The 20841-nt window shown below is 43.5% G+C and overlaps 1 protein-coding gene across 1 annotated transcript in view; it reads left to right on the top strand.

Moving 5' to 3' along the window:
• Positions 1-20841, top strand: part of rap1gap2b (RAP1 GTPase activating protein 2b) — a 91605-nt gene that overhangs the window by 30818 nt on the left and 39946 nt on the right. Inside the window, exon 3 of the mRNA XM_084178487.1 lies at positions 17704-17794. Coding sequence (XP_084034613.1) covers positions 17704-17794 — 91 coding nt within the window. The remainder of the gene's footprint in view (positions 1-17703; positions 17795-20841) is intronic.

Here is a 20841-nt window from a genome sequence, read left to right as displayed (position 1 = left end):
AAATAATAATAATGTATGCTCTGGATAAGAGCGTCTGCTAAATGACTAAAATGTAAATGTAATACCATACACAGGCTGCATCTCAAATAGGGTGACCACATGTCCCGGATTGTGCTGGACAGTTATGTCCTCCATTTTATCAACAAATTCAAACACCACCAATTCAGATTTTTTGGGGGGATTTGTCCCGAAACTGTCTCTTGCGGTCGCGTTGCGCTTATGAAAAAATATATATCATAAGGATGTAGTAGCCTAAGCCTACTGGTGATGTTCAACACTGCTCCAATAGTTGTTGAGATCTGATATTCTGCGCAGGGCAAGACATAGGCCAATCATCAACCAATCGTATTTCTCGGAGTCACGTGGGCTGACCGGTGAAGATGGCACAGTAGGCGCTAGCATCTACGAAACCCAGACCAGAATTTTGGTTAAAAAAACAGTCATAATTATAAACAAAAACACCTTGTTTGTACAGCAAACAACCCCTAAGTATACGGAGATGACAGAGAACGCAACAAAACCGAAATGGCAACAGAAAAGACTAACTCGTAATATGAAGAAATACGAGCCGGGCAAAGTTAGCTTGGCGACTAACGAAAACGTCAACGACTCCACATCGGACCACATCTGTGGCGAGGAATACTCTGATGATGAAACTCCAAAATGAGCCCAAAAGCTTCACACTAAACTTGATACGATAAACAATCCCATTAACACCCTGAACAAAGACACCAAAGCCATTCTCGATAGGAAGGTGGGAGCAGAGAAACGCATTGGTGATTTGGAGGAAGACATGGTTGGAGTTCAGAACCAGGCGACACAGTCAGAGAAAGACATCGCTCAGTTGAAAGATGGCTTGGCTGTGCTCATCAACATGAGTAAAATGAATAATGTGAGGATAATTGGGATTAAAGAGGGCCAAGAGGCAGGCAACATATACTCTCACCTCGACAAGATCTTATGCTACGTACTGGGCGACCCGACAAGAACCAGTCCCCGAGATTGAATGTGCGCACCGGGCACTCAGACCGAGACCAGCGCCGGACAAGAGCCCCCGGGGCTACGCCTGCTGAGATGGAACGACAAGCAGCTCATCATCAGAGCGGCGGCAGCAAAGGAGCTCACCTGGGAGGGCCAGCGGTTCTCTGTGTACCAGGACTTCTCCGTTGATGTGCGGAAGAAGAAACTACACAAGACTGGGCTGCGGTTCGGGCTGGTGTATCCTGCCATGCTCTGTATGATCATCAGCGGGCAGCAGTTCGCCTACTGAAGCCGACATGGCCCTGAAGAAACGACTGCCAAAGTACTCTTGATCTCCTGGGAATTAATGGGGGGATCCTCTCCCTCTTCATATTGAACTGATGCTTGGCGCTAGTCACCATACACGGAGATTATACATTTTTGTCTAAAACATGCAGGTTTGTAGTCGGGAATTGCATTATAACCTCAACGTTAAGTCCCATTTTTTGATTGTTGGCTAGCTAGCTGGCTAACTAGCAATGTTTGGGATGATAAGAGTAGTGAGTTGGAATTCTAACGGTATTCAGAATACCATTAAGAGGTATAACATTCTGGTGCATTTAAAATCTCTTAACTGTGATGTAGCAATGATGCAGGAGACACATTTGAATGCAGAAGAATCTAAGAAATTGAGACAGAGATGGGTGGGTCAGGTGTTCTCCTCCCCAGGTGGCAAAGGTTCTAAGGGTGTCAGCGTTCTAATTGCAAAAATAATGTTTTTCAAACTTGCTTGTTGACCAGGACGGTAGATATGTGAGAGCCTCAGGATGGTTACAGAATGAGAAGTGTACCCTGGTAAACGTACAGTATATGCACCTAATACTTCATAAAGCCACCTTTCTCTCTTCCTTGGGGCCTGTGATATCTAACTATCTTGAGGGTCCCATAGTTATAGGTGCTGACTTTAATTTGGTTTGCAGTCCCTTACTAGACCGTTCTGGTGCCTCCCTTCCCTCAGACAAGCCTGCCACAGCAGCGATGGTGGAATTTCAATCACAGCTATCTCTTTCAGATGTGTGGCGCCTGGTTAATCCAGATTTAAGGGAATACACCTTTTACTCGAAAGCCCACAATTCTTACTCCAGGATCGACTATTGTTATGTCCTTTAACCTGATTCAGAATGTTATTGATACCAATTTTCATAGTATTCTCTTAAGTGACCATTAGTCCATCTCTGTGACACCCCCCCCCCCCCCCCCCCCCCCTGCTAATTCCTTTACATCTCGACAGTGGAGGCTGAACACCTCCCTTTTGAAGAACAAGGAGTTCACTACTTTAATAGATGACCAAATCACATAATTATTTTAATTGAACTTTAACTCTGTGACTTTGGTTGCCACTGTCTGGGAAGCTTTTAAGGCCACTTGTAGTGGTTGGATAATTCGTTTCTCATCAGCTGAAAAACGAAAACGCTGAGAGAAAAAGTCTAAACTGTCCTTGGAGCTTAAAAGACTGGAGGAGGAACATACAGTACATCAGACCCGTTGAACCTAGACTTGAGAACCTCCCTCCTGTCTACCAGGGCAGATCTACAGAAACTGGTACATGAGGAGACAGCTTTTGCTCTTTTCCGACTGCATAGATATAATTTTGAGTCAGGGGAGAAGGCAGGGAGGATGTTAGTGCATAAGTTGAAGCAGATAGAAAACAGACAGTTGATTCCGGCCATTAGGGATAGTAAGGGAGTACTTCAATGTGATGCCAACAGAATGAATCAATTTTTCAGACAATTCTATGGCAAATTGAATGGGTCAGAGAGTATAGCAGGTGACAATGACTTTAATGCCTTCTTTAAGAGCTTTGACCTTCCCTCTGTCAATATAGTGGATACATTTGCTTTGGACCTCCCGATCACCCAGTTAGAAATTGACAATGCAATTATGAAAATGTCCTCTGGGAAAACACCTGGCGATGATGGCTTGGGTATTGAATTCTACAAATGCTTCAAAAAACAGCTGTCCCCAATCCTTCTGAAGTTATTTTATGAAACACTAGAGTCCGAATCTATGCCACCGTCCATGTGCCGAGCCATTATCTCTGCTACCCAAGCCTGATAAGGACGCTTTAGAGCTAGGAAGTTTACGACCCTTAAGTTTGTTGAACATCGACTATAAGATATTAGCCTCCGCAAATAACATGCGTAGGCTGTTTCATGTCATGTCCATGGCTCACTCTCTTAAAACCCCAGTGATAGCAGCGTCCTTGGATGCCGAGAAGGCCTTTAACAGGATAGAATGGCCGTACCTGTTTCATACACTCACCAAGTTTGGCTTTGGTCCTGTGTTCATTAGCTGGGTCAGGGCCTTGTACAGTGCCCCCGTCTGTCAAAACGAATGGAAGAGTGTCTGTCTTAGAACCCCTGGCATGTGAGATACGTGCTGAAGAGACTATCTCAGGTGTGCACATTTATGAACATGAGTTCAAATGTAATCTATACGCTGATGACATCCTTAGTAACCCTGCAATCTCCCTACCAGCAGTCTTAAAGCTGATTGACTCCTTTGGCTCCCTCTCAGGATACAAGATCAACTGGAGTAAGAGTGAGGATATGCCTCTCAACCCACACACATTTCAGGCTTACTTAGTGGTTTCCCCATTTGTTTGGAAGACTAGTTGCATGAAGTATCTAGGAATTAATATAGTATCCCCCATAACCAAGATATTGAGCCTAAATGGACCTAGAGTTGTCCAGGTCATCAGAGATGATATTAAGAGATTGACAACCCCCTATCTTTATGGGGCAGAGCTTACATTTTCAAGATGAATGTACAGTCTCTCCCCCTCTCTGCCCCCCCCCCTCTCCCTCTCTCAGCCCCCCTCTCCCCCCTCTCTCCCCCTCTCTCAGCCCCCCCCTCTCTCTGTCTCTCTCTCTCTATGCCCCCCTCTCTCTCTCGCTCTCTCCCCCCTCTCTGCCCCCCTCTCTCTCTCTCTCTCCCTCTCTCAGCCCCCCTCTCTCTCTCCCCCTCTCTCAGCCCCCCCCTCTCTCTCCCCCTCTCTCAGCCCCCCCCCCCCCCCTCTCTCTCTCTCTCTCTCTTTCTCTCTCTCTCCCTCTCTCTCTGTCTGTCTGTATCTGTTTCTGCACTGATAGTATAGAAGAACAAAAAGAGTCCTGCAGTTATGCTCCTCCCTGAAGTGATGTTATTGTCTCAGTGTAGAACAATAGTTCTTATGCCCTTCATCTATTTACCAAGCAACAGCCAGTGTACATTTGGGACATGTGTTTTGCCTGTTGTCAAGTCTCCCCACAGATATTGTCCTGCTTTTAGGAAAATCCTAGATAATATGTGTAGAATGTGTATTTCTATCCTAGTATTAGCGATAGCAGAACAGCTTAAATGGAAAATTAAATAAGGGAATATAATTAAAAAACAGTTGTCGTTTTTGCAAAGTTGAATGTAAGTTATGATAGCCATTTTAAACTAATAAAACAACTGAAATAGAATATTAAGGGATACAGTGCAATAAAGTACAATAGAACAGTATATGATAGATCAGACTGAAATGGAAAGGAATAGAACAGTGTAGCCTCAACCTTGGCTCACCTCTCTGTCTGACAAAAATGCTGTTCTTTGTTGTTCTAGTGTTCAACATTAACCTACAGTCTCAGTCTCCTGGCACAGAGGGAGAGAGGAAGGGGGGAGAGACATGCTGGAGAGAGAGCGGGGCAATGACTGGGAGGGGGGATAGAAAGAGAGTGGGGTGTAGAGAGGGGAGATTGAGAGAGAGAGTTTGTCCTGTTAAATGTTTCAGCAGGTTGTGTAACTCTGGATCAGTGGTTGAAAACAACGAACAGCATCTCCAAACAGCAGGCAGATCTCTGGTTAAACAATGTCAATAAACACGCCATCTGTACCCACATGAAAAAATACTATAGGATTCTATGATTAAATACTATAAATTCAGAAAAACACTGCGGACATGACTGTAGTATACTGTAGTATTTGCAGTTTACTATAGTTTAAATACTGTAGTAAGAAAAAAACTGTAGTGTATATACTATAGTAATTACTGTAGTGTTTTTGCGGACTGTAGTATTTACTGTTATTTTTGCAGACATTACTGTAGTATTTAGTATAGTGTTTTTGTTTTACTATCTTTGACATAGTAGTGGGTGCTTTGTCCTTGAGGAAACCTACTGGACAAAATACTCAGAGCAAATTTTCCATAAGCTGTAGGTACAGTGCCTTTGGAAAGTATTCAGACCCCTTGACTTTTTCCACATTTTGTTACGTTACAGCCTTATTAAAAAAATTGATCAAATAGTTTTTCCCCTCATCAATCTACACACAATACCCCATAATGACAAAGCAAATTTATAAAAAATAAAAAACTGACCCTTTATTCAGTTGAAGCACCTTTGGCAGCAATTACAGCATCAAACGCTACAAGCTTGGCACACCTGTATTTGGGGAGTTTCTCCCATTCTTACATTTTAGTCATTTAGCAGACGCTTTTATCCAGAGCGACTTACAGTTAGTGAGTGCATACATTTTCAAACTGGCCCCCCATGGGAATCGAACCCACAACCCTGGCATTGCAAACGCCATGCTCTACCAAATGAGCTACACGGGACTTCTTCTCTGCAGATCCTCTCAAGCTCTGTCAGGTTGGATGGGGAGCGTTGCTGCACAGCTATTTTCAGGTCTCTCCAGAGATGTTCGATTGGGTTCAAGTCTGGGCTCTGGCTGGGCCACACAAAGACATTCAGAGACTTGTCCCGAAGCCACTCCTGCGTTGTCTTGGCTGTGTGCTTAGGGTCGTTGTCCTGTTGGAAGGTGAACCTTTGCCCCAGTCCTGAGCGCTCTGGAGCAGCTTTTCATCTCTCTGTACTTTACTCCGTTCATCTTTCCCTCAATCCTGACTAGTCTTGGTTTCATCAGACCAGAGAATCTTGTTTCTCATGTTCTGAGAGTCCAAGTGGGCTGTCATGTGCCATTTACTGAGGAGTGGCTTCCACTGATTGGTGGATGTGGATAGGGGGGTGTTCCCTCTGCTGTTTCTTGAAGTCCACGATCATCTCCTTTGTTTTGTTGACGTTGAGTGAGAGGTTATTTTTCTGGCACCACACTCCCAGAGCCCTCACGTCCTCCCTGTAGGCTGTCTCGTCATTGTTGGTAATCAAGCCTACTAATGTTGTGTCGTCTGCAAACTTGATGATTGAGTTGGAGGCGTGCGTGGCCACGCAGTTATGGGTAAACAGGGAGTACAGGAGGGGGCAGAGCACGCACCCTTGTGGGGCCCCAGTGTTGAGGATCAGCAAAGTGGAGGTGTTGTTTCCTACCTTCACCACCTGGGGATGGCCCCGTCAGGAAGTCCAGGACCCAGTTGCACAGGGCGGGGTTCAGACCCAGGGCCTCAAGCTTAATGATGAGCTTGGAGGGTACTATGGTGTTGAATGCTGAGCTTTTGTCAATGAACAGCATTCTTACATAGGTATTCCTCTTGTCCAGATGGGATAGGGCAGTGTGCAGTGTGATGGCGATTGCATCGTCTATGGATCTATTGGGGCGGTAAGCAAATTGAAGTGGGTCTAGGGTGGCAGGTAAGGTAGAAATGATATGATCCTTGACTAGTCTCTCAAAACACTTCATGATGACAGAAGTGAGTGCTACGGGGCAATAGTCATTTAGTTCAGTTACCTTTGCTTTCTTTGGTACAAGGACAATGGTGGCCATCTTGAAGCATGTGGGGACAGCAGAATGGGATAGGGAGAGATTGAATATGTCCGTAAACACACCATTGTCTGCGCATGCTCTGAGGATGCGGCTAGGGATGCCATCCGGGCCGGCAGCCTTACGAGGGTTAACATGCTTAAATATCTTACTCACGTCGGCCACGAAGAAGGAAAGTCCACAGTCCTTGATAGCGGGCTGCGTCGGTGGCACTGTGTTATCCTCAAAGCGGGCGAAGAAGGTGTTTCGCTTGTCCGGAAGCAAGATTTCGGTATCGTGGCTGGTTTTCCTTTTGTAGTCTGTGATTGTCTGTAGACCCTGCCACATACGTCTCGTGTCTGAGCCGTTGAATTGCGACTCCACTTTGTCCCTATACTGACGTTTTGCCTGTTTGATTGCCTTGCGGAGGGAATAACTACACTGTCTGTATTCTGCCATATTCCCAGTCACCTTGCCATGGTTAAATGCGGTGGTTCACGCTGTCAGTTTTGCGCAAATGCTGCCATCTATCCATGGTTTCTGGTTAGGGTAGGTTTTAATAGTCACAGTGGGTACAACATCTCCTATACACTTCCTGTGCAATATTCAGCCAATAGTAGCACATCAAATTTCAAAAGTAGTTTGAATACCATTGTTAGGGCACAGGGTATTTACAGCCTCTAGTTACAGTCTGTTAGGGTCCCTAGTTACAGCCTGTTAGGCCCCCTAGTTACAGCCTGGGCCCTTACCATGGTTGTCTCTGCACACTACCGAGTATGAACACAAGAGGGGGTGGATTTCTCAGAGTAAAATAAACAAATGTCTTGGAGTGAAATATATGTGGTGTATCAAAGCCCTCGAATGAGCTGTAAATGGCTTAGTAAAAAAGCGTTATTTGAGAGAGAGCGCTGTGGCAAATTTAAGTTGTACATTGAGTTACTCTGGACACGTTTGTTTACAGAAAGCAGTTGACTACTAGACATACACACTCTCACACACATAGCATGCACGCCCACACACACACGTAAAATGCACACACACTTACACACACATACACACTGTGGAGTCCGTCTGCTCGGACCTTTTCCTCACAATAGAGGGCTGAGACTCTCGCCAAGAGAAAGTTGCCTCGCCCTTCTTCTCATCTGTCCCTCTTTCTGTATTTCTGGGTAGAAATCTAATCTAGGAAGTACAATAATAGCCTTCAATTTAAAGAGGATAGAATACCTCTCTTTCTCTTGTGTTCTTCTGTCCTCATGTCTCTCTCTCTTTCTCTCTCTCTCTCAATTCAATTTGCTTTATTGGCATGACGTAACAATGTACATCTTGCCAAAGCATACTTTGGAGATTAAGTGATTCATTTACAGTATGAACATAATTAAAATAATAATAATCAATATTGTCAATGGGACAATCAGTAACAACAATAATCAAGGGTAAAAATAACCGTACAATGGACAATAACAATGGCATAGTGGACATGTTGGTTGGTCTGCCAGACACTGTCCCTCATTTTATGGCAGGCAGCAATGTAGCATGCACACCCACACACACACACACACATATCATGCACACACACTTACACACTTACACACACCCTGTGGAGTCCGTCTGCTCTGACCTTTTCCTCACAATAGAGGGCTGAGACTCTCGCCAAGAGAAAGTTGCCTCGCCCTTCTTTCCAATTATTTCTCTCCATTTCTCTCCCTCTCTCCTCCATCCCTCTCTCTGCCACTTTCCCAATCTGTATTTGTGGGTAGAAATCTAATCTATGAAGTACAATAATAGCCTTCAATTTAAAGAGGAAACGATTTGCTTTATTGGCATGACGTAACAATGTACATATTGCCAAAGTGTACTTTGGAGATTAAGTGATTCATTTACAGTATTCAATTACGCTTTCTGCGTCTTTCCCCAACAGGACGGGTAGCCTATTTTCATCCGAGAGGTCTTTGAAACCTTGAGTAAGGCTTTCAAATTTGAGAAAATTATACTCTCTAATTGTTCTATATATTTTTTACATTTTGTCAGGAAATGCAGCTCAGTCTCGGGTTCTGCTGTGGTGCAGTGGTTGCACAGCCTTTCCTCTACAGGGAGCCAGGTTTTCCTGTGTCTACCCTTCTCAATGGCAAGGCTGTGCTCACTGAGCCTGTACTTTGGCAAGGTTTTTCTAAGGTTTTGATTAGTAATCATGGTCAAATAGTTTGCCATGGTGTACTGTCGATTTAGGGCCACATAGCACTGCATTTAGCTTTGTGCTTGTGTTTTCCAATAGGTAATGTAGTTTGTTTTGACTATGTTGTAATTTGGTTTATTCTGATTGAGACTTCAGTGTGTTAGTAGAACAGGTTTGTGAACTCAGTCCCAGGACCAGCTGGATGAGGGGACTATTTTATTTGCTCAGCTCTTGGCATTGCAGGGCTTGGTAATGATATGAGAGGGTGTCACTGTATTTTAGATGTTTTTGAAACGGAATTGCTCTATTTTCTTTACAACTGTATTAGTGGATATACAGTGCCTTCGGAAAGTATTCAGACCATTTTCCAGCTTTTTGTTAGGTTACAGCCTTATTCTAAAATTGATTTAATAGTTTTTTTCCCTCATCAATCTACACACAATACCCCATAATGACAAAGCACAAACAGGTTTTGAGAAATTTAAATATCACATTTACATAAGTATTCAGACCCTTTATTCAGTACTTTGTTGAAGCACCTTTGGCAGCCTCAAGTCTTCTTAGCTTGGCACACCTGTATTTGGGGAGTTTCTCCCATTCTTCTCTGCAGATCCTCTCAAGCTCTGTCAGGTTGGATGGGGAGCGTTGCTGCACAGCTATTTTCAGTTCTCTCCAGAGATGTTCGATCGGGTTCACGTCCGGGCTCTCGCTGGGCCACTCAAGGACATTCAGAGACTTGTCCTGAAGCCACTCATGTGTTGTCTTGGCTGTGTGCTTAGGGTCGTTGTCCTGTTGGAAGGTAAACCTTAAATTTAGTCATTTAGCAGACGCTCTTATCCAGAGCGACTTACAGGAGCAATTAGGGTTAGGTGCCTTGCTCAAGGGCACATCGACAGCTTTTTCACCTAGTCGGCTCGGGGATTAGAACCAGCGACCTTTCGGTTACTGGCACAACGCTCTTAACCACTAAGCTACCTGCCACCCCAGTCTGAGGTCCCGAGTGCTCTGGAGCAGGTTTTCATCAAGAATCTCTCTGTACTTTGATCTATTCACCTTTGCCTCGGTCCTGACTAGTCTCCCAGTCCCTGCCGCTGAAAAACATCCCCACAGCATGATGCTGCCACCACCACGTTTCACCGTAGGGATGGTGCCAGGTTTCCTCCGCTTGGCATTCAGGCCAAAGAGTTCAATCTTGGTTTCATCAGACCAGATAATCTTCTTTCTCATGGTCTGAGAGTCTTTAGGTGCCTTTTGGTAAACTCCAAGCGGGCTGTCATGTGCCTTTAGTGAGGAGTGGCTTCTGTCTGGTCACTCTACCCTAAAGGCCTGATTAGTGGAGTGCTGCCGAGATGGTTGTCCTTCTGGAAGGTTCTCCCATCTCCACAGAGGAGCTCTAGAGCTCTGTTAGAGTGACCATCGGGTTCTTGTTCACCTCCCTGACCAAGGCCCTTCTCCCCCTGTTGCTCAGTTTGGCCGGGTGGCCAGCTCTAGGAAGAGTCTTGGCGGTTCCAAACTTCTTCCATTTAAGAATGATGGAGGCCACTGTGTTCTAGGGGACCTTCAATGCTGCAGAAATGTTTTGGTACTCTTCCCCAGATCTGTGCCTCAACACAATCCTGTCTCGGAGCTCTACGGACAATTCCTTCGACCTCATGGCTTGGTTTTTGCTCTGACGTGCACTGTCAACTGTGGGACCTTATATAGACAAGTGAGTGCCTTTCCAAATCATGTCCAATCAATTGAATTTACCACAGGTGGACTCCAATCAAGTTGTAGAAACATCTCAAGGATGATCAATGGAAACAGGATGCACCTGAGCTCAATTTCGAGTATCATAACAAAGGGTCTGACTACATATGTAAATAAGGTATTTCTGTTTTTTATTTTGAATACATTTGCAAACATTTCTAAAAATGTGTTTTCACTTTGTCATTATACGGTATTGTATGTAGATTATTGAGGTTTTAAAAAAAATTCCATTTTAAAATAAGGCTGTAACGTAACAAAATGTGGAAAAAGTCAAGGGGTCTGAATACTTTCCGAAGGCACTGTATGTGTAATTCTTCCCTGCATGCATTGTTTGTAGTTTTCCTCTGGACATGTAGGAGAATCTTACAGAACAGAATTTCAATGGCTATTTGTCCCATTGGGTGAAGTCTTGTTTTGCAAGTGGACCCTACACCTCGCTGCCATAAAGTGCAATTGGTTCAATGACACATTCAATTAGTTTTAGCCAAATTTGTATAGGTATTTCAAGTTGAATACATTTTTTTATGGCGTAGAATGCTTTCTCTCTCAGTTCATTCACTGCCTCATTTAGGTGTACAGTTGAGCTTTTTTGAAACCTAAGTAATTGTAGTGTGTGCAGTACTCTATATATTTTGTACCAATTGAGAACTTTGGTCTAATTCCATGAGAACTGGATCTTCTCTGGAAAATCCCCCCCCTCTCTCTCTCTTACGCACGCACGCACACACACACACACACACACACACACACACGCACACGCACACGCACACACATACATACACACACACACACACACACAAGCTCTCACAGTCTCACTGCATAATTAGACAATTATCCACGTTTCTCCAAGCATCCAATTTAGGCATTCATTACAAATGGTTAAGGTAAGTTCCCCATTAGCTACTGCACATGCAGCAGATATTCTTCCTGGGATCCACATAAAACGTACAAATACATGAAAAAGTACAGAACAGTAATAGACAACATAAGATATTACATTAAATTAAAAAATATGAAAGTTAAGAGTTTTATATAGGAAAGACACCAAGACAACAAAAATTCATATAAATCCATATTCAAATCAAATTTGATTTGTCACAACAGGTGTAGATTGACAGTGAAATGCTTACTTATTCATATTCTTATATACAGTACAGTTAAATTAAATCTTTAGAAAGAGGAGAGGTGCTGTGATAAAATGTTATTTATCCGTTTTTTAAAGCTAAACTTGCTTTTTGCCTGAGTAACCTCTGGTGGCACAAGGCTCTATATGTAACTGAGCGACGCATTAAATATGTTTCTGGTTTGGGTACTGGGAAGAAACCCATAGTGGAGTGTCTGGTGGGATGTATGTCTGTTTGAAGTGTATGCAAATAAATTATACAAGTGGTTAGGCATTTTCAACACAAAAATGTAGTCAATTTCTCCTCAACCCTCAACCATGAAAGACTATCATGCATGTTGTTGATGTTAGTTTTGTGTGTGCAGTTAAGGGCAAGGTGTGCTGCTCTGTTTTGAGACAGCTGCAGCTTTGCTAGGTCTTTCTTTGCTGCATCTGACCATATTACCAGACAGTAATCAAGATTGGACAAGATCAAAGCCTGAACAACTAGTAAAGTTGATCTTTGTGTCAAAAACGCAGAACATCTTTTTATAACAGACGTACCTCTCCCCATCTTCACAACAACTTTGTCAATATGACTTGACCATGATAACTGACCATCCAATGTTACTCCTAGGAGTTCAGCTTCTTCAACTTCTTCGATGGTCACACCCTTTATGCACAACTCCAGCTAAGGGTTAAGGTTTGGGAGAGGGTTCAAATGAAAAAATAAAAAACGAGTGTCCACCACTGGGATCAAACACGCACCTGTCTGATCCAGAGTCATAGGATTGTGCCCATCTGCCACCCCCCATCCACAATGCCTTAGGAAAACCCAAGCCTACTTTGATGGTAAGAGTGCTGACTGTTGCCCCTAGTGGCCGGTTTTGAAGGCATTTCCCGATGTCCTCAGGGACATGGATAGATGTCCAATTTTGAAGTCACTCTTGAGCGATCTGTAGGGCTCTATAAAATCCAGGTTGCAGAGAACATAGACAGAATCACGGAATCCAGACATTAAAACGGAATTCAACAATATTCAAACATTTATTGAACTTAGTAGGAAATCAACTAAATCTATTTAACTTATTAGAAAATGCATTAATTTGACCTAGTGAATCATAAGACATGAACAAAATGCATCAGTGATTCGTATTTTCATGAAACTTTCTGAAATGGCACAGGAATGCCTGTCTGTGTGTAGTGTGCTGTGCGTGTATGTCTACACTTTGTGTAGCCGTAAGCGATGATGCTATTAATAACCTTCTGGTAGAGATTAAAAGGCTTTCCCAAAAACGTTCTCAATGAAATGTTAGCTACAAAGTAGCCTATGCCTACCTGGCAGAATGAAATCATGATTATTTGCATCAATCCAGTGGCCATTTGTTTTTCAAACTCTGCAATCACATGAGCGCTACAGCAACACCGCTAACCAAACAACAGTCTCTTCCTGGTGTGCACTTGCATTAAATAGTAACTACACCCCAAAATAAAAATCCCAGACCTACCTAAAAAATGGTCTCCTGATGTGGTTTAAACATTGTCGTTTTAAATTGTTGTTTTTCTATTAAAGAAGTGTGATTTAGACAGTGAAAACCTGAAAAAAACGAGGAAAACGGTATCAGGCAAAACATTAAACCGATTTTATAGGGCCCTAGATCTGCCTGCATACACACACACACACACACACACACACATACACATTAACGCAATGTCATAAACCATCTTAAAATGCATGGCCTGTAGGCTGGCTGACAAACAATCCAGTGGAAATGTTATCTTCAAAATGACCTCCTTCTGCTCCCAGCTTGATGAAATAACACACAGCCTGAGCCCATCTCACCAACCAGCCTCACCTCATACAGTCATAAAGACAGAGAGAAGAGAGAGAGGGAGAGGAGGAATCGATAAATGAGTGGGGAAGAGAAACAGTAATGAAACAGTAACACAACTGTTTGTGTGTGTGGTTGTGTGGTGGGGGTGATTACAGTCTACATGTTGTCACACACTTTTTGGCTAGTCAACCAGATCTTATACAGTACACATCAGTCTTGTATAATAATCTCTTCATCTTATGCTATAGTGTTTCTTTCTACAGACACACATACACGTTTTTTAAACAACTAATTGACCTACATCTGTTCAATTATTTGAATTCCATTAATTTTTTTAATAAAGTTTCTCTAGAGATAAGTCAGATCAAGCCCGAACTGTGCGATGTAATAGTTTCCAACAGGACGATATTCTACATAGTTTAGTGCAGAAAACGTGGTAATGAACTACAATGACCATAATCCATTGTGCGCCTACTTGTCCGGTCTCTGTGTTTATTTTACGCCTGCTACATTAGGTTAATGTGGGGCAGAGAGGGAGAGAAGAGACAGAAGAATGCGCAATGGAGAGGGATAGAGAGCAGTTGCTTCGTGAGGTAACTCTACCTAAAAACACATGATCTAAGTGATTGATAGGTATTTAGCGGTCATAAAAGTATGCCTTATTTACATTGAAGAACTACTAAAATAGTGATTTTATCAGACAGCATAGGCAGCAGCTCTATAGAGATGAGATGATGACTTGAAAGGAAATAACAAAGTCATCAAATAAAACAAATGTAATATATACAACAACTGAAATATTTTATTAAAGTAAAATAATGTGAATAAATAATGGTTAATAAGTGATATGATCTAAACCGAAAACCATGTTTATATTTTCATAATCGAACTGACCTCAAAAAGCCCTAATCGCTCAGCACTAACATACCAAATTATCACCACTGTGTGTTTGCCTATGTATGTGTGTCTATATTTTTTATTTAACTAGGCAAGTCAGTTAAGAACAAATGCTTATTTACAATGACAGCCTACCTCGGTGACGCTGGGCCAATTGTGCGCCACCCTATGGGACTCCCAATCACGGCCGGATTTTTGATATAGCCTGGAATGGAACCAGGGTCTGTAGCGACGCCCCTAGCACTGAGATGCTGTGCCTTAGACCGCTGCGCCACTCGGGAGTCCTATATGAGACTGAACTGAAGGCTCTTTTTGTATACTGTATACCAGTTACATGCGTCAACATAGATGCCAAAAAAGACAATACATACCTTCACATTGACATCAATGCATGCCGCTGTGAGAAAAGAACATAGAATAATTACTTTTACACTTATCAATACAGTTAGCTATTATCTGTGTCAAAACACAATGTTATTTTGCTTGTTGCACCACTCAACTCAATGAAACCACACGATTATAAATTAGTCATGAATGTGATAGACATTCCAGGCTAACACCTCTACTGTGTCTGGAGCAAAAATAAAACAACTGAGAAATGATGGAGGGAAAAAGAGAGAAGACGAGGGATGGAGAACGAGAGAGTGGGTAATGAGAGAGGAGAAGAGCAGGTAGTATCGAACAACCACAACAAATCGCCTAGAGAAAGAGAGAGAAGAGGAAAGGGGAAATGAATGTAGAGAGTGAGCAGTAATCAGCAGCATATGCTACCAAGTTGAAGAGAGAGTGACAGAGGAAATTGGATACTGGTAAAGAGAACGAGGTGGGGGGGGACAGATGGGTGGGGAGAGGGGGTGCTGAGAGCCTGAGAAAAATATAATTAGAATTTGGTAGAGATTGTGTGTTACAGGTGGAGAGAGGGAGGTCTACCCCCTGTATACGCCCTGGAGGCTATATACCCCCTGTATATAGCCTCCCTACTGTTATTTTATTTTACTGCTACTCTTTAATTATTTTTTATTTTTAACTTATCTGTTTTGTTACTTAACACTTTTTTTTTCTTAAAACTGCATTGTTCGTTAAGGGCTTGTAAGTAAGAATTTCACTGTAGGGTGAATACCTGTTGTATTCGGCGCATGTGGCAAATAAAATGTGATTTGAGGTAGAGGTAGAGTGTATGTCAGGTAGTGAGATGTAGGGAGATATAGAGAATGAGAGAGTATGTGAGAAATATAGAGGTAGAGAGCCTGAATACCAGTGTTCAAATCCAAAGGGATAGGGGTAGAGAGATAGGCAGGGAAACGGGAATGAGCGAGACGTAGAAACAGAGGGGCATAGAGATAGTGTGTGTGCATGTGTCTGTTATTGTAGACAGAGGGAGAGACAGTGACAGTGAAGTTCAAAGAGACGTGTGTGTCTGTTAGACGACTAGTGAGAGGGAGACTGAGATAGAGAGGGAATAAGAGAGAGGTAGAAGGAGGGAGAGTCAGCTAGAGGTAGAGAAAGGTTGTCTATGTCAGTCTACGGTCCTATCTGCCGTGTTAGTCTCAGGAGGCTGTAGTCTAGAACAGCAGAAGACTCTGTGTCGTTAGTTATGCTACTAACCAGAGTGACTGGACCACCGGCTCAAGGGTGCTGTACTGTTACCGTAGTAACTGGGTTAATGGGAACATCTTGTAACAGATTGTAATGATGACTGGACCGCTGGCACCATAACCGTTCTGTCTGCTGTTACCATAGTAACAGAGTAACTGGACCACCAGCTTGGCACTGATTGTAACCGCATTAACAGGGTTAACGGGGTAAACGGGACCTCATCATGTCTGAGGGGGGTGAGGGGGTTACCGGTGCCTCCAGAGTGGGGTCCAAGAGAGCAGGGGTCCGGGCTGTGGTGGCGCTGATCGGACTGCTCTACCGCTCCAGACAACACAGAGAGAGGGAGAGAGAGCGGAAGAGAGAGGGGGAGAGGGAGGACGAGTGGTGGGTAAACTCAACTCTTCATTTCATGAAGGCGGTGTGTGAGGATGGGAGTGTGTGGGGAAAGTGTGTGTGTGCTTCTGATGAGTTGTGATCTGTGGAAGCATGTGTGTGTTTCGTGTTTGACAATGAATGTGGCAGTGATTTTTATTAGTAAGAGAGTATTTAGTGTCTTTACTGTATTTTAACTATGTTTATAGTGTAGTTGAATTGGGTCGTCGGTGTCTGTTGGAACTATGGTATAGATGGTGTGAATGGACAGCGGAAGCATAGATTCAGTGCAGAATGAAAGAGTATGTTATAGCAGTAAGACAGAAGTGTGTATGCATGCCAGTGTCTCTTGCACATGTCTTACACTTGTGCATGTCTGTGTGTATGTGGAAGAGTGCACGTTTGTTTGTGTGTCTGTGTGTAGTGATGTAAAATACTTGAAATAACTACTTAAGTCGTTTTTTGGGTGTCTGTACTTTACTTTACTATTTATATTTGGACAACTTTTACTTTTACTTCACTACATTCCTAAAGAAAATGTTTTCCCTGACACCCAAAAGTAATCGTTACATTTAGAATGCTCATGCAGGACAGCAATATGGTCCAGTTCACGCAACCTATCAATATAACATGATGTCATCCCTACTGCCTCTGACCTGGCAGACTCACTAAACACAAAAACTGTGTTTGTAAATGATGTCTGAGTGTTTTAGTGTGCCCCTGTCTGTCTGTAAATAAAAAAATAAAATACAAAAATTGTTTCGTGTGGTTTGCTTAACATAAAGATTTTGATTTATAGCATTTACTTTTTACTTTTATTCAAGTATGACAGTTTAGTACTTTTTCCACCACTGTGTGGGATTTGAGTGTGTGTGTGTGTGTGTGTTAGTCCCCTATAATAGATTAAGTGTTGCTGTCTCTTTAATAATAATAAGTCCAGTGAAGAATCTATACAGTCTATTTGCAGAGAAAGAGCTTATGAGGGATTGGCCTGGTATTTATAGAGAACAGATCATTTCTCTCTCTTTCTCTCTCTCTCTCTCTCTCTCTCTCTTTCTCTCTCTCTCTCGCTCTCTTTCTCTTTGAATGTCGCTTTCCCCTCTCTCTCTTTTCTCACTGTGATGATGATAACAATGGTCAAACTAGGACATATTTAATTTCTGTGTCACACAGATGTTTAGTACATAATGATTGTTGTGTGTGTTTGTAATAGCGAGAGATTGACAGAGAGGGAGAAAGAGGAGCGTTTTAAAGGTGTATGGTAGGAGTGATAACAGCTTTGTTGTTGCTGTTGTTTGTTTCAGGAAGCAGGAGAGAGAGCTGCTGACCATCTCTAACGTTCCCCTAGCAGACTGCCCCCCCTCTCCCCCGCGCACCGCACCCCCCACCATGAAGGTAACACACACACACTCACGCGCATGCGCACACACACACGCACACATACACAAAGAAACACGCACGCACGCACACACGCACGCATACACATAGAAAAACGCACGCACACACACACACACACACACACACACACACACACACACACACACACACACACACACACACACACACACACACACACACACACAAACACACACACACATACACATAGAAACACTCACACACACAGGTATAGAGAATGGAGGAGAGAGAACCAGTTTCCAATGGACTATCTGACCAACCCCAGCAGGTAGTATGACGTTTTGAATGTGTACACTTATGTAAATGTGTATCCATTATCGGCATGGCGTTCTCGACCATTGATTTCTTGTGCCACAGTATGCTGTATGTGATGATTGTGTGAGAGAGTGATGGTAAATGTGTGTTGGGTTCTGTGTGTGTGTGTGAAATCAACACTCCTAGGTATAGGCATTCATAGAAACAAACGTTACTGCTGTACAGATCCTATGTCTGTGTGTAATGTAGGAGTTGGCTGTTGTTCAGCTGAACATTTTCAACAATGTACAGATTGAATGCAGCCGAGTAGGGCTATATTAAGGCTATATCTAAGCAATAAGGCCCGAGGAGGTGTGGTATATAGCCAATATACCACGGCTAAGTGCCTGGACACAGCCATTAGCCATGGGATATTGGCCATATACCGCAAACCCCCGAGGTGCCTTATGGCTATTATAAACTGGTTACCAACGTAATTAGAACAGTAAAAAAAAAAAAATAACAACATTGTAACCAGTTTATAATAGCAATAAGGCACCTCAGGGGTTTGTGATATATGGCCAATATACAACGGTAAAGGGCTGTATCCAGGCACTCCGCATTGCATCATGCGTAAGAACAGCCTTTAGCCGTGGTATATTGGCCATATAACACAGCTCCTTGGGCATTATTGCTTAAATTTAACACGGCTTTCAGCCAATCAGCATTCAGGGCGCAAACCACACAGTTTATAATAGCTGTCAGAGTACAGCCTACAGTCAGGGTCTAGTTCAGTGAAGTGCAGGGTCATCAGAGTCCGGCCTGGGAGGGAGTGATGTGCCTTTGCTGCTTCTGCAGCCAGAGATACTGGATATAATGACGAGATGCTTGTGTCTCCACCCTAACAATTGGATTCGATGTCCACAGAGTGGAATGGCGGGCTGTCAAGCTCCCGCCTACTACTCTCTTTGGATTGGTGGATACATCTCGTTATTTTGCATCTAGAAATGTGCATCCTGTAGCACTAACTCCAAAATGGAGAATGGAGAATAAGAGCACCTCCTCCCAGCTGCCCACTGCACTGAGGCTAGGAAACACTGTCACCACCGATAAATCTACGATAATCGAGAATTTCAATAAGCATTTTGCTACGGCTGGCCATGCTTTCCACCTGGCTACCCCTACCCCGGCCAGCTGCAACTTGCCCATGCCCCCCCCCCGCTTCTCCTTCATCCAAATTCAGATAGCTGATGTTCTGAAAGAGCTGCAAAATCTGGACCCCTACAAATCAGCTGGGCTAGACAATCTGGACCCTTTCTTTCTAAAATTAGCCGCTGAAATTGTAGCAACCCCTATTACTAGCCTGTTCAACCTCTCTTTCGTATCATCTGAGATCCCCAGAGATTGGAAAGCTGCCGCGGTCATCCCCCTCTTCAAAGGGGGTGACACTCTAGATCCAAACTGTTACAGACCTATATCCATCCTGCCCTGCCTATCGAAAGTATTTGAAAGCCAAGTTAACAAACAGATCACCGTCCATTTCGAATCCCACCGTACCTTCTCTGCTATGCAATCTGGTTTCCGAGCTGGTCATGGGTGCACCTCAGCCACGCTAAAGGTCCTAAACGATATTATATACCGCGATCGATAAAAGACAGTACTGTGCAGCTGTCTTCATCAACCTGGCCAAGGCTTTCGACTCTGTCAATCACCGCATTCTTATTGGCAGACTAAATAGCCTTCGTTTCTCAAATGACTGCCTCGCCTGGTTCACCAACTACTTCTCAGATAGAGTTCAATGTGTCAAATCGGAGGGCCTGTTGTCTGGACTTCTGGCAGTCTCTATGGGGGTGCCACAGGGTTCAATTCTCGGGCCAACTCTATTCTCTGTGTATATCAATGATGTCGCTCTTGCTGCTGGTGACTCTCAGATCCACCTCTATGCAGACAACACCATTTTGTATACATCTGGCCCTTCATTGGACACTGTGTTAACAAACCTCCAAACGAGCTTCAATGCCATACAACACTCGTTCCATAGCCTCCAACTGCTCTTAAACACTAGTAAAACTAAATGTATGCTCTTCAATCGAATGCTGCTTGCACCCGCCTGCCCGACTAGAATCACTACTCTCGATGGGTCTGACTTAGAATATGTGGACAACTACAAATACCTAGGTGTCTGGTTAGACCGTAAACTCTCCTTCCAGACTCACATTAAGCATCTCCAATCCAAAGTTAAATCTAGAATCTGCTTCCTATTTCGCAACAAAGCCTCCTTCACTCATGCTGCCAAACATGCCCTCGTGAAACTGACTATCCTACCGATCCTTGACTTTGGCGATGTCATTTACAAAATAGCCTCCAACACTCTACTCAGCAAATTGGATGTAGTCTATCACAGTGCCATCTGTTTTGTCACCAAAGCCCCATATACTACCCACCATTGTGACCTGTACGCTCTCGTTGGCTGGCCCTCACTACATATTCGTCGCCAAACCCACTGGCTCCAGGTCATCTATAAATCACTTCTAGGCAAATCCCCGTCTTATCTTAGCTCATTGGTCACCATAGCAACACCCACCCGTAGTATGCGCTCCAGCAGGTATATCTCACTGGTCATCCCCAAATCCAACACCTCCTTTGGTCGCCATTCCTTCCAGTTCTCTGCTGCTAATGACTGGAACGAACTGCAAAAATCTCTGAAGCTGGAGACTCTTATCTCCCTCACTAACTTTAAGCATCAGTTGTCAGAGCAGCTTACCGATCACTGCACCTGTACACAGCCCATC

Source organism: Coregonus lavaretus (genome assembly GCF_964263955.1).
Source record: "Coregonus lavaretus genome assembly, chromosome: 15".
Classification (NCBI taxonomy): domain Eukaryota; kingdom Metazoa; phylum Chordata; class Actinopteri; order Salmoniformes; family Salmonidae; genus Coregonus; species Coregonus lavaretus.
This window is presented reverse-complemented; position numbering and strand designations above follow the sequence as displayed.